Source organism: Botryllus schlosseri, chromosome 5 (assembly GCF_051294905.1).
Source record: "Botryllus schlosseri isolate E-star chromosome 5, Bs_hap1, whole genome shotgun sequence".
Lineage (NCBI taxonomy): Eukaryota > Metazoa > Chordata > Ascidiacea > Stolidobranchia > Styelidae > Botryllus > Botryllus schlosseri.
The window spans coordinates 20,722,429-20,749,749 of NC_137240.1; the positions used below are offsets into that span (position 1 = coordinate 20,722,429).

Below are 27,321 nucleotides of genomic sequence, written 5' to 3' on the forward strand. Positions count from 1 at the left end.
CGTGTTATTTTTGGCAAATGCCTAAACTGCCAAAAATAACTTATTTTTGGCATTTTTCGATTTTTATTTTTGGCAGTTTTGGCATCGTCCTCTAAATAGATAGTTTCAGCCTCGAATCAGTCACAAAAACGCTTTATTTGGGCTAGTTTGTCAAAAGACACCACAAAATGTGCAGCATCCACGTATAATCAGTGCCAACAAACAATAAGAAAAAACCTAACGATTTCATAGGTTAATAATATCAAACGAAACCACAAAATGTGCAGTATCCATCGGAATCGGTGCCAATAAGCAAAAAAAAGAAAAGCCTACCAAACACGCTCAACAGCTGATTGTTACAGATCTTGAATAGACTCAAATCGTTTGCACTGAAACAGTGCTTACAAAATCAGGTCAGCTAAGTTTCTCCTAAATTCATTTCTCGCCCAGCGAATCTGGGAAATATCGGCTTCAACAGTAGCTGTTGAGTGAAAGAATGTTGCCAGTCATCCACAAAAGGTTTTCGGAGCTTCAAAGTCTCTGGAGGGCTGAACCGGCTGCCATGCATCATGAAAAGAGATCACTTCGCCAGTGCCATCGATCTCATCGCGGAGGGAATTTTCTCCCAGATCCTTTTCCAGGAGTTTCCTGTGTTGTCTCTCAGCACATTCTATTTAGTAGCCCGACTATAATTTCTCCTTCAGTCTACCGATATATTTTCGGAGGACTTTTGTCACTTCAGGTGGCTATAATATTACCAACTCGCATGGAAGAGTCCTGGAGTCCTGTCTGGCAAAACGAGACTATGCAGCTCAGAAATAGCCAGACAGTTTGTTGCGTCACAATGTTCAACTCGATCACAATGCAAAAATCGTGGTAGATTTTTGGGGTTCCAGTTCCATGAGCAGAATATAATTTGTATTTTAATAATCAGTACTGCGGCAGCTTCTCATTGATACCCGTTTTATCAAATTTAGCGCTCGACAAGCCGGTCAAAATTGGTCGTAAAATTTCCTTAGGACAAATGGAAAGTATGACGTAAACCAAATGCTGTCAGCCGTTCAATCTCGCTGTGCCCACACCATTTAGGACAACATGCTTTCACCCCTAATGGGTGGGCTGGACCCAGACTAAGAAACCTGCCTTTCACAAACGCTCTTCTCGCTTGTAACGCGGTCCTGTTAACACAACACCATGAACGAAATACACTGTTTGGCAGGCCGTGTTATTTTTGGCATATGCCAAAAATTGCTTATTATTGGCATTTTCAAATTTTTATTTTTGGCAGTTTTGGCATTTGGCTCCTGAAATGCCAAAAATAACACGGCCTGGGTATGGGGGAGGAAAGGGATGCACTGATACTTTATACGTTGTACAAGGGTGCCCTGGCTTAAACAAGTTTGGGAAACACTGCACTACACGGAAAAAAGCAAGTGTTGAATATTAGAATTCAGTGCGCGCCACTCTCTATAGCGCGACGATTGAGACTGAAATAAGAATCCCCACGATATATGACGCAAAGATTTCCAACTTGGAGGATATCATACTAAAATCAAATATATAGTATTGCTAAGACCTTCCGTGGAGAACACGGCACAGCACAGATTCATGGGCGTGGATTGGATGGATCGGCAGGGTATATTTTGTCACAGTTGCCTCAACATATCTCATGCAATTTATTGGTTCCATGTCGACACTGCCGTGCATTGAGGTTCATGACTGGTGAGAAACTGACTCTCCTACACACACACACACACACACACACACACACACACACACACACACACACACGTAAAGTACCTGAAAAAAATACACAAAGAAGTGAATAACAACAGCAACAATAGAAAACGGGCTGGCGGGAGTGTTTTCTCTGAATCCTGTTAGTCGCTGCAATTCTACAATAGACCTACACTTACTTATTTCAATTTTCCTTTCGTGAAATATTCAGTTATTTATTACGGATTGCTCAAGGAAAAGGATAAAAAAAAACACTTTGAGTAAGGTCCTAATTTAGATTTTATATTCTGTATTTTCCCTTTCTCGTCAATTCTCTTTTTCTACAAGATTGAAATGGACACTGCATCAGCAAAACTTAATATGGCACACGTCAACATCAAATTTAAATGGTTCAAAACATTATTCACACTGTGTAAAATAAGGTTTGGATTCAGGATTGGGATGCATATTTCCGTGGAAAAAGATTCGCAAATATATAAAACCTAAAAGGTTGGCTATCTGGGGCGCTCCTCACCATCTGATCCGCGTGAGCGGTATCTTACAAGAGCCTATAGAACTGGGCCGGGCTACAAGTCGGCATAATGTCGGATATCGGCCTGGTGCAAATGACCATGGCAGGGGAAAAACATCATAAATGCCACAAACAACAACAAAAACGGAGGCTATGTGAGTAACTATTACATACAACAATTTAAAATAGGTGCGGGTGGAAAAGATATTACAGATACATCTGTAAGGTAATGTACTTGCTCCGCATTACGAATTGTCCGTTGCAACTCCACAATTCATTTCATACAAAATTGTGGGTTCCCGAAATCGATAGCGTGTTTCACTGTGCTGAGCTTATCCGATTGTTAACGAACAGTGAATGGGGCAGATTCGTCTGTACCTTACCTGGCTATTGTTTCACTGCGAGGTCATTGTACGCAATAAAGTAGAATTTCACAGTATTGGCTAATTTGAGGGGTTCTGGTGCCCTGACGTTGTTGGCGCACGTCAATGCACAGCACATCGACGGTGAAGTCAAATTTCTCCGAGCTGAGAAATGTCGCTGATATCAGTAAAAGATCAATTGAAATTTTGACAAAATATGTGGAAATTGTGAAATACCAAAGAGCGCACTGAAATATTTGTAACATTCCGTCTATATTGGTGACTTTCAGATGTGAATTCACAAAAGATAGATTGCAGTGAAGTCGATGTTCATAGCTACAAATCCGGTAACGAAAGTGGAGGAGTATTTGAAATTTATGTTTCTGGACAACCCATCAACGTATTTTGCGACCTGAGTACGGACGGTGGAGGCTGGACAGTGAGTAAATAACTCTACTTAACTATGAGCTTCTGTAATTGCTAAGTTTAAGTTATTACGATTCGATCGTTTACTACCTTCAGTCCTTGATCTATAAATGTGCAGTAGGGTTGTTCAGATTTGAAAAATTGTCAGGAAACATCGGTCATTGTGATCCAAATGATGGTTTAGTGCACAAAAACACTTTTATGAGCCATTTTGGTCATCTTCATCGTGATCTTCCTTTTCCTCAAAGCCCCTAAAATCAGGGGCTAATTCTCCTAATTATTGGTAATTCCCCAGGCATTTTTACCTAGCTCTTATCGTAAAGCAGTGCTGTGAGGTGATGATTGAACCGTTAGTGGAGTTTGCAGTTGAACACGACCGTCTATGGGTGATAAATATCATGGTAATATATCTTTTTGGCAATTGTATTGAACTACATATGCCAGTGCGACCTTCTGGTACATGTGTTGTAATCTCTATAGGCCCACTGCTACAGGTAGTCAGGCTATATGATTGAGACAATTGCATGCGTTTCCAGGTTGTTTGTACATTGTTAACGTTGGTGAAAGATCTATTGAGTAGGAATATAATGTGCAATGCCAGCGCCTAGCCCAATTTCAGCTCATTTGTAAGATACTGAGTTGTCTAATTTGATGAAAGACGGGAATTTAGTTGAAGAATGTCTAAAACAAGACGGAGAAGGGTTGTACCTGTCCTTTGAAGAGCAAGAGTCAAGTCCACTAGTCAATATTCCAGTTCACTTATTGCCCGAAGACGACCAAAACGCAGGACTGTCCTGTCCAGCCTAAGAGGTTGCCATAGTGTGGAATATGACAAGGGTGCCTAAGGACCATTATTGTGAAAATCCAACAAGTTCATGATACTAGGGTTGCTCTTGTAACAACAAGAGAGCCAAGTGAAGACGATGTATGTTTCTGAAGTTCAATGAATTTAGTGTGAGAACATTTTGATTAATCAAACTTTATGAAGCAGATTATGGCCAAAAATATTCAGCACGTTATAACATTTTCGTGGCTTGCGACAATTGGTATTATCATTGAAAATATGCTGAGAATTCCAAGTAATTTTCCATATGTATGCTGAGGATAAGAAGACAATATCACAGCCAATGCTTCACAGCTTGTTCCAAATCTGTCTTCTGTAAACTTTTCATACCAGTTTATAGCAGCATGATTGGGTAGGTCTTGTTGGAATGATTCAAATATTTCATGTGGAACCTTAAGGCGATTAGCCTTTATATGTCTCTCTTTATACCTGATCTGGACAGCACAAAGGCGTCAATATTGCCTCCGCATGCATGCATGAAAGCGCTAAGTAGGATAGTTGCTTGGTTATCAGTCAATCTTAGGCGGTCCAGCTCATCAGTAATAGGTTTCTTATCCAACAAGTTTGAAGTTCAATAAATGAAAGATATTTGATTGCAACATCATAATCAGTGGGTGGTGCACTGGTTTCCTTCCCAGGTGACGAGGACGTTAACGTAACAAATTCATCACTAGAACCTGTGCTCGCATATGCTGAAACAGGCTCGTCACTAGGGCTGGGCAAAATCGAGCACCTAGCTGATTCGATCCTGAATCGAGCATAAACCTTCGAGTCGAGTCGAGTATTCGAGTATCACACAAAAAGCAGTCCTATGTTCAAAGCAAGCAGAAATCAGTCCCATTTCCACATTTTATATTAGTACAAAAGGAAATTTATGACAAACTGAGTGTCAAAATGACATTGCCACACGTGGTGACTTGAAGTATTGTACAGTTACTTGTACACAGGCCATTCAAAATGAAGGATACATATGCAATTAAAAATGGACTTGTCAATTAGTCAGTATAAACCGTTGCATTTCAGAAAGACGAGAGCTTCCACGTGCCTCCCTGTGAGGCTAGATCTTAATGCAGATGCGGTATTTCCAGCTGTTGAAAATACTCATTCTGATGGAGTGGAAGTAGCTAGCACACCCAGATATTTCAATGCTAGGTTTACAATGTTTGGATACTTGGCTTTATTCTCTTTCCACCAGTTCAGAGGATTCTGATCCTGTGTGAGCCTTTTTTCCAAAAAGTATTTCTCAAGCTCATCATGAATTAAATTAACATCAGTGTCGCTAGAGCTGTCACTTGACTCACTGGAATCATAAACTGCATCAAGCAGCTTATTCAATGAAGAGCTTTGACTTGGACCACTGGTAGTTGTGGGAGTACCTTTGGTAATAACAGTAGTATCCTTTTCCTTGCCCACTACATCCTCCAGCAGTTCACACTCAAGCAAACCGCGAAGTTTAACAGATTGTGTGGAGTCAAGTCGTTTTACTTTATATCTTGGATCAAGTGCGGTTGCTTTCCAAGTAATGTCACCTTCTACAGGCATTTCATGAAATCGTGCAGACATTTGCTCTCCCAGTTTTTTGCAAAACTCTTTTATCGGTCCGCTAGCTTCTGATGCTGCATCCCTGACATGTTTCTTCAATGATGTAATATACGGATTTCTGAGTGATATTGAAACTTGCCTTTCAGCACCCAAGATCTCAGTGGCTTCAGCAAAAGGTTCCAATATGTCAGTCAGTTGCTTCATCATTATCCTGTCCGATTGTTTCAGCATGTATTTACTAGTTTGGGATTGTTGCTCATTCAATACAGCTATTACTGGCTACTGCATATCAAATAATCTCCGCAACATGTAGTAGGTGCTGTTCCACCTGGTTGTCACTCCCATCACAAGCTTTCTGATCTCCACTTTCATTTCCTCGCATTTCTTCTTTGGTAATGATGTTGCTAGCTCTGATCTTTTAAAATGAGCTACAAGTCTTCTAACGTCAGCAAGGCACTGTTGAATTGAGGATATTGCCAAAGCATGTGTGATACAAAGTTGTATTGAGTGCGCTGAGCAACCTAGACTGCACCAACCATGCATTTTTTGCAACATGTCTTTTGCTGACTTCATGTTGGAGCCATTGTCACTCACTGTACAAGTAACTGCTGATAGCTTCACATTGACTTCGGCTAATATCTGTTCAACCCAACTTGAGATGTTCACGGCAGTGTGACGATCATCTAGCAATTTACAGCTCAGCAACCATGATTGCAGGGAAAACTTTTCATCAATGAAATGTCCTGTAACAGCCAAGAACGACTCCATATTGATACTGGTCCATGCATCAAATGTCAGTGCAAGATGTGTTACTGTAGCAAATGAATGTTGCAGGTTACTTTTCGAGACAACAAATAGATCTTCTATTCGTCGTGCAAAAGTACGTCTTGATGGTATACTATACTTAGGTTCCAGGCTTGAAATCAAATTTTGGAAATTTTCCCCCTCAATAACAGAGAGTGGCCTTAAATCACCCACAATAAATTTGACAATCTTTTGAGTAATATGCTCTTGTCTAGAAGGGGTCATGAAAGAAAAACTAAATTTAAGCTGCTCGGACTTGATGTGGACGTAGAAGGTCCAGTGTTGAGATTTTCACGTTCTTCGTACGATCTTCTGTTCAAATCTATGGTAGGATGCTTGCTTTTTATGTGCTTCAGTACGTTGGTGGTGCTATCGAGGAAAGATAGCTTTTCTTTGCAAAGTATACATGCTACCTTCCGACCATCGCTTCCTTCGTCGACAGGCGAACCAAAGTATTGCCACGCCGCTGACTTCCTTCCTTTCGAGGCTTTGCTCATTGCTGTACTAAACACGCTCCCTGTAATTGTGCAACGGTATATATTACAGCCACGGTAACTAGGCTCACGCTCACAAAAACGGATTCCCACGTTTCCCATTATTGCATCATAATGGTAACGGATCAGTCAGAGACCGTGAACTAAGAAATGCTTTGAGGTGTATAACCTCATCTTTACATGGATATTAAATTATATTAATAACATACCGGAAGATTTCTGTACTGACACTTAATATCGCTGCCTGCGTAATCGAAAAATTCAACCGATATATAACGGAGATATTTTCTGTCGCAAGGGGGCGCACTTGCAAGTACTCGAAAAAATCGTCTTTTACTACTCGACTCGAATCATTAAAATAAATACTCGATTCAGATTCGAGTACTCGAATCATTGTGCCCAGCCCTACTCGTCACTGATCTCAGCCTGGCTTCTCTCAAATTTCATATGTTTTCCTGCGAGTCGTGCGCTACGAGAATACTATTGGTCCTCATAAAATGCGATCTCTTCATTTTTCTGAGATGGCGACAACTGCGTCGCAATGTCCAATGTCCCGCAACTTATCGAGTTTATCACAATTGACATTTTCTTTTTTAGATAATAAAGTTCAAGTAGCATGAACGTTGGCAACCTCTTTTAACAGTTTGAAGGAGAAATTTATGCGTTTTGATAGTTTTGGGGCAGTTTTCTTTCAGATATACCAAATATTTTAGAACTGGGAATGACTGATACACTCAGATGAATATCCGCTCAAATAGTGACCAAGCTTTGATCTTGTTCTAGGTGGATCCGGCACAAATATTTCTCCGCTTTGTGTCAGGCATTCTTCTTTTACTAAATTGCAGTCTACCATCAAATGAGATAACTCGTTATGTTACAGATAAACTAAAATTGAGGTAAATATTACTGACATTACATATCACACACCTTTCAATAACATTTACTGCTTAAAAAGTAACTGCAAATCTCTGCATTTGTTCACGACTTCGCAACCCAACGGCGCTCCTTCGAAGTACGATCCATAAAAAACCAGTGCCACCCGAGCAACTAATAAATGTTTCCCAAAAACACGATAGACAGGTTTTGAACAGGAAAACAGAGACACATCTAATATTTACAAGACAACATTTAGGTACAATTTTGAAAACAAATATATTACCTTGCAATTTGTCATTTCTGCACATTTCTGCACGACCGTTTTCAACTGATAACAACACAACAGCTACAAACTGGTTGCACGGTCAACACTACAGAGCACCGCGTCAAGTTAAACACTCTGGTGTATCAGCTGTAGTAAGGAGAAATGACCTCAGGATCTTTGGGGGCTTTGAGAAAAAGGAATATCATGATGAAGATGACCAAAATTGCTCATAAAAGTGTTTTTATGTATATAAACCATCATTTGGATCACAATGGCTGGAATTGTCTGAAAATTTTTCAAATCTGAACAACCCGAATGTACAGTTTACACTATACAGCAGGGGCGGGCAACTTCTCCAGTCGGCGGGCCGGATATAGGAAGTTTAAGAACTTGGCGGGCCGGATTGCTGAATCGATACATTATTCGCCCATTAATCCACATGTACAAGGAATAAATCGTATTTAATGAATGTATTTTAACGACAGCAATGTAACTTCAAAGCAATTTCTCTCCAATATTGAGGAGGACAATGTGGATTTGAGAACAGCATTGTCATACAGGCACCACCATGTCTGCTTCTCCCTGATCAATCAACACATGGTGTAATTCTTAATTAAGATTTCAAGGCGTTCGATAAGCGCGGTACCCCAAATTTACCAAGATATCAATTCATCAAGGTAAGTAGGTGATGATGACGAGATAGCGTGGTTGTTCAACTATGTGGCCTATTTTATCCCTATATTCAATTCATGCGGCGCGCGGCCTCTACGAAATTTGAAAGTGGCCCCCGACCCGTTTTGAGTTGGCGACCTCTGCATAAGCGGTATCTTACAGAAGCCTAGTAGTGTGCCGTGCTACAAATCGACGGTTACGGAATCATAAATAAGAAATATCGGCCTGGTGTAAGTGACCACTGTAGTCGACAAACACCATGATTACCACAAATGACATTAGGGTTGAGTACATCGTAAATGCAGATAATGCAGTACGTCGCTTCTCGCTTCGACGAACTTACGCTTAAGCTCCACCCTCGCTCACTGCGCATACATGTGTATATTGACAAACAGTCACTAAAATTTGACGTATGTAAGCAAGGAATGGGGAATGGCGGAAGACTGGGGTCGCGGGCCACACTATTTTGTAAGACGAAAAACTGTCCGCGGGCCGGGCAAAATCCCTTCGCGGACCGGGTCCGACCCGCGGGCCGTATGTTGCCCGCCCCTGGTATAGAGCATACGAACCAAAAACAGTATTTAATGAATTTTTTAAAGTGATGTACTTCAGTAGCTGTAGAAGTCTGTGAAGACAGCTGTGGTCAATCAAAGTTGTCCTTCAAGTTCTTCCAACTCGTTGATTTCAGTGTGTAGAGTACTCCATTTGAAAATTATCTCACCATCTTTTTAACGTGTCTATTTCAATGAAGTGAATCAATTTCCAGCCAATCCATGTCATATCTTTTATTTCTTTCACTGGCGATGACTTCATCCGAGCGCCACCATAGGCTCTTGTCAAGATCAAAACAAGTGGAAAAAACATCCCTGCCTCTCCAGACATACCTGGAACACGATTTTAGGTCATGTCAATGTGACGAAATTGGTGATCGTAAATACTACTGTTTCAAAAATGACCGAAATGTCAATTTGACCGACCTCGGCATCAACTGGTTGGCTTGGAATTAAGTCAAATTTGGTGCGCAACGATTTTTAGGTAACCTGACGATTTGACAACTAAGCCGATGAAATTTGAAAAAGAAAGTATTTTCAACACCGCTCATGTACACTCGCTATCAACAACATTATGTAAGATCGGAAACTGTCTGCGGGCCGCTAAAAATGCCGTCGCGGGCCGTATGCTGCCCGCCCCTGCCCGAGGGTGTACAAAATTTGTAAAAGGGTTTACCACTCAGATGGGGTGTACTGAGGTGTACCAGATCCGTATTAAATTAGACCAGTGACTAGATGACACAATAAACGGGCAGGATTATGCTACAGTACATGTTGATATGGTCTGCAATATCGTACAATGTCCAATTTTTCATATGAGTCAGGGGTCATCAAGTCAAAACGCGTCGCAGGCCACTTTTCAAAATTCGTAGAGGCCGCGGGCCGCATGACTTCAATATCGTAATTAAAATAGGCAACGCAGTTTAACAACCACGTCTGATAAATTTACGTCGGTACAACGCTGTTCTCTCTAGCATGGGCGACGGGCATAGTTGCCACAAAATAAAAATAAATGTTATTGAAGAAATACAAATACAACAATAATATTATGATCATCAACTTCATTCTATTTTGAACTATGAACTGCACTTGCACACGTTACCTGACAACAGTCTTTAACAACTAAAGCAGATGTGGCCTACCAATTTCGATTACTTATGTAGCCTGTACGGCCGCATTCCAGTGTCGTAATGAACTCACTGGAAGTCAATTACCCACGTTAAAATGTCCAGTGTCCAGTCTATTGCCGGTTAACTCCGAACTGATCTATTTACTCATATCGGCTTACTAGGTGCACCACAATCGTGAGTAGTCATGTTATGAATGGCCACAGGGATTCGTTTTGTAGTCGCGTAAAGCGCGAAATTTTTTTGATATTCTTGAGTGACTGAAGTCATTAATATTGGAAGAGCTTCTTGGAGGTACAGAACAATTTAATAGTATATTGATATTGAAATGAACCCGAATATTTTCGGCTGTGTCTCGTCAGGGGTAATCGTCAGCAACTAGTAGAGAATTTAAATAAGTTCCTTGTGGTACAAAATTTTAATATTGCAACGAACAACACATTCTAATATTAATGACTACAGTCACTCAAGAATATGAAAAAAATCGATTCAGGGTGACTTGGATTTTTCGTTTTTAATGGAATAGTGTGATCTATAAGGCTCCACCGTACAAATGCGAACCGCAAAGAAAAAGGATGCACTCCGTAAAGAAACATACCCTATGTTCCGACGCGTCACTGAAGTGAATGCGTGGCGCTTTGTCAGGTGTCGGATCCTGTCTGTTGCACACTAAATCTGGCTCGGACAAGTCAAACTGTTGCGTATCAACTCTCTTCGGTTGTCGAATACAAGCAGTCCAAATGCATATACGGAACAGATTGTTCAAAATATGAAGATACGTAAATGGTGAGATTCGCAAGATTGCTTGCTCGTCCGATAACAGTTGAAAAAGAGAATGAAACAACAGCAACAGTGAAATATAAAGGTAAACGAGAACGGACGGCGCAACAATTAAATTAACCAATCATCAAATCAAACAAGAGCAATTAAGAGTTGTTGTGGAGAATAACGGAATGCAAGTAAAGGACATTAACTAAAAACATGACTCGTCAAAACACCCTATGTCGAAATCGTGTTCATCTCACAAATGAAGGTTTTTCTGGTACGTCGGAACCATTTCCCTTTAAATTTCAACTGTGCCTACAATCCTGATGCAAGGTGAAAAAAATAACAACATGCAACAAAGTGATTGATCAAACCAGAAAATTCATCACCGCTAATTACGTGCCCAAAGTTTCCGAAGTCATCCCCCCTTAATCTCCACCAAATGTTTGATGACTTGGGATAAGAACAGTGTTGGGATGACTCGAGTCATGACTTGACTCGAGTCAGACTCGAGTCAACTTTTTCGTATGACTTGACTTGACTCGAGTCATTTTGGAAAAATGACTTGACTTGACTTGACTCGGAGCTTCGAAAATGTGCATTGAGTCGTGACTCGGAGCAAAATTGACGAGTCCATTTCAAGTCATCAAGTTAGAGGTGTCGAATAAATCACTGCATGTTTTGTATGTTCGGATTGTCCGAGATACGCCGGTGTCACTTGTAAGAACAACCAGTCATTCAGTGATTGTACGTTACAAGGTTCCTCTATTGTTAGATCACAAATAAATTGACCGCAAAAGTAGAAAATTGATGTAAATAGCAACGTGTCTCTGTTTCTTAGACGACTCAATGCCTATGTTGCCCAGTGCTCACATTTACCAATCCTCTTGTATGATTTAAATCGAACGAATATATTGCGTGCGTTTATATTCTAATGGACGTGTAGATGGGTAGTGTAGGCTATTGAACCATATCAATTTCTTGTAACTTCTCGAAGCTTCTTATTAGGTCCTATATTTTGGCTGATAAGAACTGACTGTAGTAGGTAGCTGTACAGTGTACAGTTACTCACGTACCAGTTCTACGTGTGCGTGAGGGATACACCGTCGTTTTTCATTTGTATTCATCTAAATATTCGTTATTTGATTAAGATAAATGATTTACTAATCTGTCTTTCACACAGCTAGCAAAATGTAATGACTTTGAATCATCACTCATACTTCGAAAATTCAATTTGACTTGAATTGTGACTTGACTCGTGACTTGACTCGAGTCATCTCCAAAAAACGAGTGACTTGACTTGACTCGAGTCACCTTTGAAAATCGATTGACTTGACTTGACTCGAGTCAAAATCTGCAATGACTCGAGATGACTCGTGACTCTAAGGTAGTGACTTGATCCCAACACTGGATAAGAATGCATAAACATTTGACAGTAATATATGAAACAAATAATATTATCGACAAGAATAATGTGGAAAAACTTTTCACGCTCTGCGCGATTAGAAAAGGAATCCAGATAAGCTTTACTAGCATTTATACTCGTATTATTAAAAGTGAAACACTGGTTCCTATACATGCGCCATATATTAACTCAAAAACAAGTTATAGCTTCCGCCATAATCAGGTATGCCTTGAGGATATCAAATTGAGATAGATCACATATTCCTGTTATCATTTTTTACGCTTAGACATCGCTGTATTCTTTATATCAATTTCGTTGATGTAAATATAATTGATTGGTTGACGAATCACAATATGCTGAGGCTTACGTCCTGCATGTAGTGTATTTCGTTATTGCGACAGTGTGAATGTGGTCAAAGCTCACAGCAAAGAGTCATTAAACATTCACAAACGGATACCTGAATACACCAACCAAACTTTCGAGCAGATGATTTTTGAAATTGGCAAGCTGCATTCTCGTGTTCGTTGAGAGCTGAGTTTATTTCTATTCTGCTAGCGCCTTGCAGAAGTGGTCCAATGTTGAAAAGCAAAAGATTTTCTACCAAAATAAAGACCTAAAAAATCGTAATACACGATAAAGATTTTCAGTGCAGAACTTATACCAAGGCTCGTTTGTGAACGCAAACCTTCAAATTTTAGAGGTTCACACACGGAACGCGAACATGATCCTGACGTTAACATAATCACTACTGCAAAGTACGTGAAACAGTGTAACCTTTTATGTGTGCGCTGCCATCGATATGACTTTAACAGTACCTTTTTATTCGTCCGGGCTCGTGAGCTCGAAATTGTTGCAACACCTAAAAATTTTCCAACTATCTCGGAGACGTTGTCTATGTCGCAGAGTTGGTTTTGTCGTTTGGCAAATATTTGTAAATCTGTACTCGCCAGCATAAAGCCTCTACAGTTGAACTCTTCCTAGTGGTAAGTGCTCGAAATAACTTTTAGTACATCGTCCCAGCGTTCTAGTCCGTGACACACCTGACCTTACAGGAGAGTAGCGCCACTCTCATTTTCACCAAGAATAATAATAATAATTTCTGACACGTCATATAATAGTTGCATACACGTTTAAAGCATACAGCTTCTACGAGCAAAGAATGTTAGCTACCTAGAAAATGATGGTTGAAATGGCAGCTGTCAAACTAGACAAAGACGGATTGAAATACAATCATCCAAAATTCCGAAAATTTAAGCAAATATTAGCATTTCCCACCGGAAGCAGTTAAAACACTACAATTCCGGAGATGTGCGGTAATATCCGGACGTATAACAGTCATAACATAGTGCTTTTTAGATAAAATAGTGGATTTTAAATCTATAAGAACAGACAAAATTCGATGTTCATTGTGATCGCAGTATATGTGATGGTGCATGGACTGTAAGTGCACATTGTTAGGAAAACACCTTCCATTCATTTTACGAACTTTCAGTTTTTAATGTACTAATTCTTGAAAGTATATATGTAGCAATTTATTTAATTTCTGTTGATGTGACCGGTCAGGAATTCCAGACGAAATTGAAGATATAATATTCATATTAATGATTTCCATAATTACCGACATGATGTTGTCTATTCCTTGGTTATTTGTAGGTATTTCAGCGGCGCATGGACGGCAGTGTCGACTTTTTTCGAAATCATTCTGAATACGTCAACGGATTTGGGAGTCCAAGTGGGGAGCATTGGCTAGGTGAATAATTCAAGATTTCAGTGGTGCGAATGAAGGAGAAATGTCAAAGTCTCTGCTCTAATACGCAATTTTGGTCTCATATTGATACCGCAATTTTAGGATTGGATCGTTTGTACAAGATATTACAAACTGCCGAGACATTCCAATTACGAATCGACATGGAGGATTGGGATGGGGAGAAGAGGTTTGCCGAGTATTCGTGAGTAAAATATGTTTACTTGTATAATTCCAATCACTTGTTATATCTGTTCACGTTTCCATTCTAGTCCGGTGGTTCTCAAAGTGGGGGACGTGAATGCACCTGAAGGGGGAGGGGGGTTGCGAAGCTGTAGTCAACGGAAATTTTTTTCCGGTCTGCGCGATTCGCCTCCATTTCATAGTTATTGCTTTATGTATAGTCCGACTTCATATTTGAGAGTTCTCTCATTATCGAATGTAAATTTGGAAGGGTCACGACAGATTTTGCAGCCTCGTTCCGCTTCGAGGAGGCTTTAGTCGGATTAGTATTGCGGCAGCGAGTGTGGGGTTTCTGGCAATCCAAAAGTCATTTTCCAGATCGCATAATTTACTTAATCTGGTCTTGATCGAAAGCCACTGTCGCACTGTCCTATTTTTTTCAAGTGTGCTCGGCAGACGCCCAAATGTTCTCTTTTTTTTTGAAATTTGTCCTCATTTGTGAAAATTTGAGGTAAATTTATGTTGAAATTCAGCTGAGATATAAGAAATCAGTACTGAAGTATAACGTTTTGACGGGTCTTAAGCGATTTTACAGGAATATTTTCAAATTCACCTGTTATTTTAGCCGGTACTAGAACTTTCAGAATTTTTGTAAAGTGTCCTCTTTTTCAGATCTCAAAATCTAGTAACGCTATATCATAGTGCAAGTTTTAAATATGACATGGAACATTTTGACGAATCTTTCGTTACAAACAGTAAGATGCAGAGACTCTTTGGGGTACAGAACTTTAATATACATTATATTAATATATTCATGGCAGAAATATATTAAAACCCGAAGCTTTTCGAGCTGAAACTCTTCAGGGGTAATCGTCAGCGAATGGAGAATTTCAAAAACATTCATCTAGTTACATTGTGTACAACCAATTATGACGTCATAGAAACAAAAAATATGGAATGAAATACAGGCAAACCGCGAGCGCAGCTAGTGGCCAAATTTTAGATTAACTAAAAATTCCTTCTGCTGACACATACGCGGTCAGTGGATTTTAATAAAAGTCGATTCCAGTGCAGACAGGTGGAATTGTGTGCGGCCTCTACCTAATATAGAGAATCTTTCATCGCGATAGTTTTTAGCGCAAGCTGCATTCTCAGCCAAATGCTTGCCGATGGCAGAGTTCGTAGCCATGGCTTGATTACATTCTAGCAATCGCAGATCAGTTACGGCTGCATCTTCGCGAGAGTCTAATGTGCGCGATCTAATAACGCTTGGAACGCCACAGAACTCTTGACTCGGGGTACCCGTTATCGATTAGAATTTCGCTGATATATTCTAGCTCCGCCTTTAATTTTACATCCCAACATATCATCAGGGCTCTGTGCACCAATGTGCCAATCAAATTTAGTTTACGGCAGTTCAGGCTAAAGGAATTACAGCATAAACATTGTCCTGTAAACGTTGGCTTCCGGTGAACCGAAATGACGAAGTTAATACCTCGTTTTTCCACTAGAACGTTCAAGAATGGGGACGAGTTAGCACGTTCTTTTTCGAACGTGAATTTTAATGACGAGTTTAGACAATTTAAGTTATCAAGAAAGCCATCAAACTCCGTCTCGTTTTGACAGATAACGAAGGTGTCGTCGACATAGCGACGATATATGAATGGAGGTTTGGTTTTATCTGCGGCGAAAAGTCTGTCTTCATGGAATCCCACAAATATATTAGCCAAAATCAGGCCAAGAGGAGATCCCATAGCTACACCGTCGGTTTGCCTGTACATGGTATCGTTAAAACTAAACTCAACGGAGCAAATAGCGTGTTAAGAAGTTCAGCAAACACTTTACGCAGGAAGGATGTTGGAGCTAAATTACCACCACCGTATAGCGCGTCCGCACAAATATCAATAGTCTCTTTCAGCGGCACGTTCGTGAAATCAAAAAATATTTGTATATCGGAGTCGGGGTAAACCTGCCCTTCTAGTTTTTGCCGAGCATGTCGCCGTGATTAGGGATTTTAATTAATGTCGGTCTCATGACAAAAAACACGAAACACTCGGTCAAGGGAGGGCTGAGTTCAGAAAAAATGCAAGCTTCCCTTAGAAACACGGCTATTTAAGCTGCACACGGATTGGAAGGCAGCGACCAAGAAAATAAGCTTTGTACTATAGCATATACATTTCAGTGCGATGGCTCTGGAACTGGGGGGCGTGAAAGCATCAGAAGGAGGGCTCGAAGCAGAAGGATAATGAATATTTTTTCGCGCTCCTCGCGATTTACCCTTAACTGACAGTTATTGCTCTGTGTATTGCCCAGCTGCGATATTTCAGTAATCTCTCATCAACAGCCATAAGCTCTCATGTAATCAAACTATCCGTCGGGATTGCTAGCATTCTGATTGTATAGTTTTAAGGCTTTTGTGAAAAAAGTTTGAAAACCATTGTTTTAGAGGGGCTTAAAGAAAGTTAAAATGTATCATGTTCAACATTGTTTCCAATCATGACAGCAATTATCTATATATTTAATTAATCGTAACTTTTTCATTATGTTACATGAACTGTGAACACATTCACTGAGCAGCATTTATTAACAATGTAATTTAGAAATGAAATGAAAATACGCTGAAGTATATTGCTAAACTTTTTCACTCGGCCCGTCAACGTATTTTCTACTTCTCATTTGGCCCGTGGAGAAAAATAATTGCCCACCCTTGTACTAGAGGGTAGAGTCCGAGTCATAGTATTTTGACCCGAGTCCGAATCCAAGTCACTGTTCGGTTTTCAGTTCAATCCGGCTCAATCCAGTTTTTCAACTCTTGACGAGTGATACAGAATTGCTCGCATCCAGAAAACAGTAATTTTTCTCAGTCTTAACAGTTTCTGGCGCTATTTTCTAAGTATCAGGACCAACAGTGTGGTAAGTTTAATATTCTTCGAAGTTGCAATGAATTACCTGTCTTGGCCGCCCTAGCCTCGAGTATAAGTCGAGTGGAGTGATTTTACGCATTTGAAAAAAATTGACACGGGTCAAGACGAGTCACCAAAAAATCGCGACTCGAGACTAACTCAAGTCATTACAACCCTGTCAAAATTAGACCCAAGTTACCTGGAATATAAACCAAATTCTACGAAATATCAAAGCTTTTTGAATTTGTTCGAATAAATTAATTTCTATTGATTTCGTTTAAGGCGGTTTGATATCGGCTCACCTGAGACTGATTTCACTCTGAGCATCAACGGTTACTCTGGGACAGCAGGCGATTCGCTATCCCGGCATAATGGAGAAAAATTTTCCACGAAGGATCACGACGTTGAGCAAGATGCCAGAAATTGCGCAGATACATTCAAGGGCGCATGGTGGTACGATATTTGTCACATTTCCAATTTAAACGGTATCTACCACAAAGGGGGGATGCACGATTCATATGCTGATGGCGTGAACTGGTACACATGGAAGGGATATTACTACTCACTTAAATCTGTCGAAATGAAAATCAAACCGATATTGTGAAGATATTTACCTTGAAGATTTACAGCGTTATGATTCGATCGTGTTCAATGTCATTATTATCTATCAATAAGACATGTTGCCGTAATATGAAATTGTATTCTGACAAATGCGTTGTTTATAAGAGTCATTGTACCATTCGTTTGTCGTTTATAATATGCGCGTGCTGTTATAATTAGGTGATCAGTATGGGAATAGTTTTACTCTTTCGGAGTCCTCTTACATGATTCAGTCTTTTTGATTTAACTGCTAACACACTTTAAATGTAAAGGTGGACTTTTGCTCAATTTTAAGTAGTTCACGTTTTCCCCCATATATAGTGGAATGCAAATCCACCCTCCAATTTGGCGGAAATACGTTTCAGTGTGATATTTCAACCCCACCAGATCCACATCGTCGTATTAAGCAATAAGTGGGAATCCAAATAGGCGACACGTTGAACCAACCGTCGTTGAAGCAAAACTTACCTAGTTTCTGTTACTCTGGATTTTGTAAATTAAAGGTAATGTTGGTATAGGCTTGCTTCACCGTTGTGAGTGAAATTGTCATGACAGCAGAATGATATTCGAAAAGCACCTTGTGGCAAGTCATTCTGCTTTAGTCGCATCGATGCATCATTCAATTTGGTAAGCTCCATTCGACTATTACTACAGGTATGTGACGCTTTTACTAAATTCTCTTTGAAACTACCAGAGGTGGTCAGTAACGAAGTGCTTTTACTTTTTTGAAGTACTCAAGTAGTTTTCCTCTATTTATGGTACTTGCTCAAGTATATCTGATTTTTGCTCCTTCTACTTCTACTTCGAAATATTTTGTGATCTACTTACTTGCTTTTCGCTATTTTCAGTTTGTCAAGTAGAAGTAGTTTATTCAACCCATCAAGACGACAGCCTGAGGAATTTTGGGCCTGTTTTCACGGAGTATCAACATTTAATTTTCATAAAAGTTGAGTAAAGCCCAGAGTTATCGTCGCGCTCCGCGCTCAGTCGATACGGAGTAACCATTATGATTTCACGAAAGTGAATATATTTTAAGTAGCCGGTTGACGATTAATGAGGTCACACTCGAGGATGTCCTGCTCTAATTTGCTTACGGTGCATTAAACCATTCACCATTAGGATTTATCACGTTATAATCATAAATCACTCTTATTGCTGGTCTGTTGATTTGATATGTCCTTATTCTGTAATAGTCATATCCAGAATATACGTAATCATGTTCTATTCCGCCTCTTAACTAATTTCCATTCCCAATTTACCTCAGTCCTAGCTTACCGGTTGCCTGTTTTGATGGACATTTCGACATTTGAGATAGCGTATCACCCAAACAATTCTTCGTTATTATTTCGTCAAGTTCCAGTCATTTCTCGTTATTGTCAATACCCGTGAGCTGTCATATGTACTGTGTGTGTATATTTGTATGTATATCTGTCATTGTTGCATTACTGCAACCAAGCTCATTCCATGTTGTAAATCAGTGGTTCCCAACCTTTTTCGACTCATCGCCCCCTTTTCAAACTCCACACCCATCATCGCCCCCCCAAATATTTGGAACAAAAAAATGGGCATACAGACTGAAATCACCGGCGAGTTGAATAAGAAAAAATGTCAACTGTTCGGCTCGACCTCGAAATTACACCTTTCCAGCTAAATTTTGGTGAGTTGACTAACAAAAAAGGTGATTTCTCCGACTTGATTCCAAAAGGACCGTAACAGCACTTCGTCAGCCCCCCCCCCCCCAATTCGTGGGTCTTGACCCTCTCCATAGGGCGATAAAGCAAACTTCTGCACCCCTCTGACCCAACTTCCCCGATACCTCTTTACCGCTACTTCTCAGCACAAATTGTTGGACTCTTTAGTTCAGGGGTGTCAAACATACGGCCCGCGGGCCGCATCCGGCCCGCCAGACCATTTCATCCGGCCCGCCAGACCATTTCATCCGGCCCGCGAAGCAATTCTGAGTAGATTGAAAAATTCTTATATTTTCCAGCACCTTTGTAACAAATGTTGAGATATTTTGCACGACATTCTTCCATGTTTATAATCCCCACTATAACCACCTGACTACGGCGCTATGGTTATTCAGTCTAGTTACCGCTATAGTAACAAGTCTTGAAATCAACAACCAATTTCAAGAAAGCAAAAAGTGCACATTAAGTTCGGAGTTTTATACAACTATGGACAGAAAGTAGTTATTCACAGAAGCGAAAACGCCACTGCGGAACCGTTATATATAGTTTACAGGGAAATAGATTAGTTTTGCAAATATATAATTGAACGATCTATGGTCGCACTGCTGTGTCAATTTCGACTCAATAGATCTCTAGACATGAGAGGAACCGGATTCGCGGTTTAATAATAATAGACCAAACTCCAACGTCAGCGTTTCCAATTAAAGATCTTGTATTCCTCGCAACCCATACGCAGGGCTAACAACAGACTACGACCAAATCAAAGGGTGCATAGAATATGCCAACTTATATCGTCGGTAACGCCACTGTTTTAGCAGTTCTAAACTTTATTCAACCAGACAATCATCGTATTTTTGCCAATTCTATTGTTCGCTAATAAAGGTTTTGCGACTTGCTACTTAAAAAACCCTATGACCGCGTATTTTCTATATATATTTTTATGGTATTCAAGTGAAAAGAGAGAGCACTAGGTAACATTTTGGAATCAGTTGACTAGTCCGGCCGGCGAGCAATTTGAAATCTTGAATCCGGCCCGCGGCGCAATTTGAGTTTGACACCCCTGCTTTAGTTAGTCGGCTTAATTCGCGCGAAGCGCGAAAAATTTCCATCTTTCATGATTGAATCGATCAATATGATCGAGAGTTGCATATATATTGCTGTTTATTTTTCATCCTCTCTCTGCTCATGTATTCAGATTTATCTGTAAAGCTGAGTGAGGTGTCTTGGAAAATGTAGGGCCCGTAAATAATAATTGAACATATTCAAGTGTACCCGTGGGTATAATGACTTCGTTACGTAATGACATTTCGTGGCCTGTCTGCTATGTTAAAAGATATTCAAATCGCCAATACGTACTAAACTAAAAGACGCATACGATTTCAAATTGGTATTTTTGCACTGGTAATTAATTTTTCTCTGCGAGATGGCATTTTTCATGGGGTTCTGATTGGACAGGACAGGAACATTTGGCGCCAGCCATTTAGGCGCCTGTGGACAATTAGATATATATGTATGTCGTATATATATCGAAGTCGGTTATCATAAAGGCAGTCCTTTTCCGCCAAGGTTTTCTCGTTCTGGCACACTTCTCGGAGTCGCATGTTACATGGCCTGAAACTTCATATATCTTGGTGCGTCATGGTGTGATAATGGCTGACGCCGAGATGCTCATTTCTATACCTCATGCGTATTATTTTTTGGAGGAAGGGTATCCAATAAGCAAGAAATATGTGAGCAGGAAATAGGCGCGCAGCACGAAATTTTTTTGAAAAAGTTGCCTAGATTTCCAAAATAATACTCTATATTATTGTTAATTCAGGAAAAAATGTGGGCCCCCTTCGAGCTCGTGCCCCCCATCTCAATTGCGGGCTTGGGTGTGGCAGTTACGGTCATGGACGCCAATATAGCCATTTCAACGCGCCATCGCCCCCTTCGTCCGTTTTCGCCCCCCTGGACCGACAAATTGCCCCCTGGGGGCGATATCGCCCACGTTGGGAACCACTGTTGTAAATAAAGCTTGTCGCATATTCCAACGTTCGCTCATGACAATAACTAGCAGCACAGCTTGAAGTAGAATTAATTTGGCGATAGGAACATATTTATTAGGCGAGTAATAAAACAAGAATACTAAATTTTTCACCACAATAAATATTCCGAAGCACTGACTGGGATCCGTGTTACGTCAGAAGAAGTTGGCCTGCATGTAAAGTAGAATTCTGCACGTTCAGTATTATTAGGCCTACTCTTAAATCAGGGATCAGTGGTAGGTAATCAAGAGAGAGACTGGAATACGCCCTTTGCCTTCGCGCAATGGCGGAAAACGACTCGGAAGACATGGCTGCTATTGAGGATACGGCAAAACGCAAACTATCTCTATCAACTGACAAAGATGAGGATACGGCAACCAAACCACCGCCGAGGAGTAGACTCTGCATGAATCAAGAAACCAGTACTCGAGAAGGTATGTCCAGATGTAACACCGTAATCGAACATAAGGTTATCATTACTGGTACCACACGCAAAATGAAACACTGGAATCCGATTGCAGTTCATGATGGGATTGTATCTACAGTAGGCTACTATAAGGACATCAAGGTTTTGCCATCAGGAGATATTATGATCAAATGCCACAACGATAAGCAGGTAAAGATTCTTGATAATGACGAGATAATTACTAAAGAGTCGGAAACCCGCATCCCTGTGAAAGTTACACGCTACCTAAATAGGACACATGCTTCCAGAGCCGTTCTTAACGGCGTTCCAACTGATCTGTCTGAATATGAAGTCGTCCAAGTGTTATCAAATTATGGAGTGACATTTGCAAAACGTCTTAAGCGTAAAACAGATGATGGATACGTAGAAAGTCTCACGGTACTGCTTGGCTTTAACGTATAATCTCCCCCAGATGCTGCAGCAATCGGCTATTTGAAATTCAAGACAATTGACAATATAATCCCCCACCATTGAGATGCCACAATTGTAACCGATTCGGACACACAAAAAAGAATTGCGGTTCCAAAACCACCTGTTCGAGATGTGGTGGGCGAGATCACGAATATCAAAACTGCACGCGAGATATGAAATGTGTCAACTGTTCAGGTAATCATAGTTCTGCATATAGTGGGTGTCCAGCATACGAAAGAGAACGGCAGATACAGAAACTGAAAGAAAGAGAGAAAATTGGTTACGAAACAGCGAGAGCCAAAGTACAAGTCGGGAGTAGACCCACTACTACCCTTGAGAGTCCTTCGTACAGCGATATAACTCGAGTGCCAAATACGGTCCAAGACCTATCCCCAAAACCGAATGCTCGGAAACCTAAACCGCCCACCTATCCAATTCCAAACGCATGCAATTTGACGCAAGCCGAAAATAGTACTGTCCCGCCTAGCAATGGATCGCAGATCCCAAAAGACTCGATATTATCACTGATGACTTCCCTTCACCCATTGGTAATGCTTGCATTCATATCTGAGATAATCAGAGTTACAATCATATCTTGCCAATCCAAAGAGGAGATAGACATATCTCATTTAATTTCATGTGCGGCGCGAAAATGGCTCGGCTTACCAATTGACAGTGAATCGCTGACATCCTTCATTAACGTTGTTAGCGATGGCAGTCAATAAAGGACTGTGTATACTACAATGGAACTGTCGCGGTATTTATCGGAAAATTCCAGAGTTCAAGCACTATTTATCAACACTTCGGAAGCAACCAGACATTATGCTACTCCACGAGACTCATCTAATACCCGAGTACGTACCAAAATTTAATAGTTATCGTGTAATCAGACGAGACAACACAGTTCGCAGTGGAGCACTGGCAGTGATAATTAGTGATAAACTATCGTACAGAGAGATAAAACTTAATAGCCCATCGGGTATCGAAACGTTATGCGTTAAAGTGGGAGAAATCACCATCTGTAATATTTACTGCCACCCAGACTCATCAATCACTACAAACTACTTTGATTTCATAGGGAATCTGCGGAGTAAAGCGGTGATCTTAGGTGACCTCAACGCTCACCACTGGGCTTGGGGAGCTAACACGACGAATGGAAGAGGACTACGATTGCATGATGTTATGGACAGATTTGTTAAGAGCCAATGATCCGAACTCGTATCGCCCAATCTCACTAACAAGTCATTTCTGTAAGGTAATGGAAACTATGATATCTAGTCGACTATCCTGGCATCTCGAAAGTAAGAAACTTCTTGATACATCACAATGCGGCTTCCGCCGCGGTAGACGTGCACTTGATCATGTTTTGGGTTTGCATGACTCCGTCAACAAAGCAATACACAACGGACGATCAGCGATTGCAGTATTCCTTGATATCAAAAAAGCATACGATACCGTGTGGAGAGGAGCGGTTATCCACAAATTGTCAAACCTGAGCGTTAAGGGTAAAATGTTGCATTGGTTGCAAAATTTCTTAAATGATCGAACATTCCAAGTACGCATTGGTGCAGCTTTGTCCGACAAATTAGAATTGCAAAATGGTATTCAACAGGGGATTGTTTTGAGCCCACTCCTCTTTACAATAATGACTAACGATCTTCCGCAGATGGTGTCCACGAATATTGGATTATTTGCTGATGACATTGCTATATGGGAATCGGGGATGGATATTGAAAAGATTTCTTCTGAACTACAAACGGCACTAGACGCAATAAGTCGATGGTGCGATACTTGGGGATTTACCATCTCCAAGGAAAAAACAGTGGCTTTGCTTTTCACGAGAAAACGAAAAATAGTTTATCCGGATCAATCTTTAGGAAACTACAAGATTTCCTATGAACGCACATACAAGTACCTGGGAGTTATTTTTGACGGATCACTCAACTACAAATCTCATATTGACTATATATCAGGCAAATGCAACAAACGCACGAACCTTCTCAAACTATTAACAGGGACGAATTGGGGCGCATCAACTCACACTCTACTAATACTCTATAGCAGTGTCTCCCAAACTTTTTTGAGCTACCGCCCCCCTGGACAACGAATGAAGTGCCACCGCCCCCCGACACCCCCCTCACCACACCTGATCATAAAACGAAAGTGGTTCTGCATTCAATACAGCTAATAACGAGACGAATGAAGCTGGTGTATAATTATCATCATTCTCGTCATATTGGGTTTGAGTTTTGATAGGAACAATATCAGTCTGGAACAATATCAGTCTAAAATCTCCAGTGTTCACTTCATGTAGGCCTTCTGGCAAGTCGGTTTCTGATGTGAGTCAGGAACTTGGTCACGGCGCTGATAACACGTTCTATCAAATATAAGCGGGGAAGGACATCGACGAAAAAAGCCAACCCGACTCCTGTGAAAGTGTTTATTTTTTATTCAATTGTGTATCCAAAACGATTGATTGGAGATATTGAACTTTTGAACTCAAAATTTTTCTACACTTCAATCAGGGCTACCATATTTTGGGAATCTGAAGAGAGGAAGCTTTTTCAAGATTTTCAGACTCACAATACTGTAATAAAATCCGGAAAATGGTAAATTTTTTCTGAGTTAGTAGAAAAAATGTCAGTTTTTCTGGCTCAGGTCCCAAAAAATCCGCCGAGCGCTGATTTCCTATATCTCAGTCAAATTTCCACATACATTTAACCAAAGTTTTTTAAAAAATAGACAAATTCTCAATAGAGACGACATTTAGGCGTCCTCCGAGGGCACTTTCAAAAAAGTCAAAAAGGAGGACGAATCCTCTTAAAAGAGGACGTATGGTACCCTAACTACATTGTAATCAGCTGCTCAAACATTTCATGCCAGGAAACTACACAGAATGGATTGAATATCCGGCGATGAATTTCTAATTGGAATATATCCTGGAACCAAATCACCAACCTCGTGTAATTTTGTGAGATGATTGATTCATGTTTCTCCATCAAAATCAGGTATTTGAGCTGGACCGGTAGCTCAAAGCAAGCTTGAGAATTGGAACAGTTGTTGTGTTGCAAAATTCCGGTGAATTATCACTGACTTGTCACTGAATACGGACAGTGCCATGTTTACCTCTATCATTACTAAGAATGGATATATTCTACCCTTAAATTTTGAGAAATACGACCGTCAAGTAGAAGTGATGTCGTTTCTCGCAACCAGAACTCCGTGTCGAAGGCCACGGTGACAGCGCTGTGGAAAATCCACGATCGTTTGAAACAGATAATAAAATCGCGCAAGACAGTTTCTCTTAAAAAGCCATCACATCTTGCAGTGAGCAATAACTGCTCAAATACACTTCGTAGTTCTCACAACAGCACACAATGAACCGCGCTTGTCGGGGATGCTGCCGACTGCTAAATTAGTCTATTGATGAGCAGGAATAATATTGTCAAGTAACAATGGACTTTTCCGATACAGCTGAATGAATAGACCAGTGTCTCCCAAACTTTTTTGAGCTACCGCCCCCCTGGACAACGAATAAAGTGCCACCGCCCCCCGACACCCTCCTCACCACGTCTAATCATAAAACGAAACTTGTTCGGCATTTAATACAGCTAATATTAAGACGGATGAAGCTAGTGTATCAATATCATCATTCTCGTCATAAGGGGGTCAAGTTTTGAAAGCAGCAATATCAGTGTAAAATCTCCAGTGTTCACTTCATGTAGGCCTACTGACAAGTAGGTTTCTGCCGAGGCAGAAACATATACACAGCGCTGAGAACGTTCTATCAAATATGAGCGGGGAAGGGTATACGACGAAAAAGCAACTCGACGCTAGTGAGATTTCTTTTCATTCAATAGGCCTTTTGCAGGACTTCGATCACGTGACTAGATACGCATAGCAACCACAAATTGATTAGCAAGCTACTTTCTCGCGCACCTGCTTCAGTGCTAAATATCGCATAGTGTACTGTTGATTTCTGGTTGTAAACGTTTCGGAAATTTGTTGTGAAAGTCATCAGAGATTCACCTATGCTAGGCGTCAATCCTGTACAAAGCATTTAGAATGATATCGTCAGAATTACGCAGAAATCCATCGGTAACGTAGTTGTATTACTGTACTCAACTCTGATCATATTGCCGCAGTACAGGTAATGTTCCTGGGAGTAGAAGTATAGCTAACCGAAGTATTATAGGTTTAGCTGGCTGACTACTTAACCTGGAATCCTGTACTGTATCCTGGTGAGATCTTCTTAAGACGCAGATATACGCAAGACATATGAATATATTTCAGACGTTGTTACAAGTAGGTTTAGCAAATGAGTCTCCTGATACGAGAGAATCAGTAGTTTTATACTAGAGGCAGATTACTATAGAACAGGATGTCTCTCGGTTACGAGATATACACATTTCATGGTTAAACGATAACGGGGATCTGTTACACAATCCCTTCATTGAAAAGGAAACTTAATTAGGTAAATTAGGTGGAAAAGCCAATTACACAACCATGCAACCACAACATCAATTTAGGATGTTGAGTCCAATAAAAATACGGAAAGGGTCTAATACAGGGGTTCTCAAAGGGTGGGCCATGGCCCACTGGTGGGCCACAGAGCAATTTGAGGTGGGCCACAGAGCTATTTCGAAAATGTTAGAACTAATGTAAGTTTAGTTATATCTTTTATGTTAAACGCTAGAAATATATTCATAAACTTTTCATCCGACTCGTATAGAGTCAGCATGTACAAGTCGAAAACGGGAGGGACAAACGGCGGCTTTTCCACTGGCTATGACAGCCTACGGCTAACTGCAACTAAAATAATTTAGAGTATATGATAACTGGAAAGTAATGCTGGAGTAACCAAGTATTCCGGCAGGTTCATATGTCGTATTCCGTTGAAAGGGCAGGGCAGGTCGTATTATTGTAAGAGAAAAAT

At 40.5% G+C, this 27,321-nt stretch overlaps 1 protein-coding gene across 1 annotated transcript; it reads left to right on the forward strand.

Moving 5' to 3' along the window:
• Positions 1 to 2,297: 2,297 nt before the first annotated feature.
• LOC145439949 (fibrinogen C domain-containing protein 1-like) lies at positions 2,298 to 17,829 on the forward strand. Its single transcript, XM_080317615.1, has 5 exons — positions 2,298 to 2,382; positions 2,880 to 3,028; positions 14,014 to 14,110; positions 14,210 to 14,309; positions 17,473 to 17,829. The coding sequence occupies exons 1-5, from the start codon at positions 2,298 to 2,300 to the stop codon at positions 17,792 to 17,794; spliced, it is 753 nt and encodes a 250-aa protein (XP_080173741.1). The 3' UTR covers positions 17,795 to 17,829.
• The last annotated feature ends 9,492 nt before the right edge of the window (positions 17,830 to 27,321 follow it).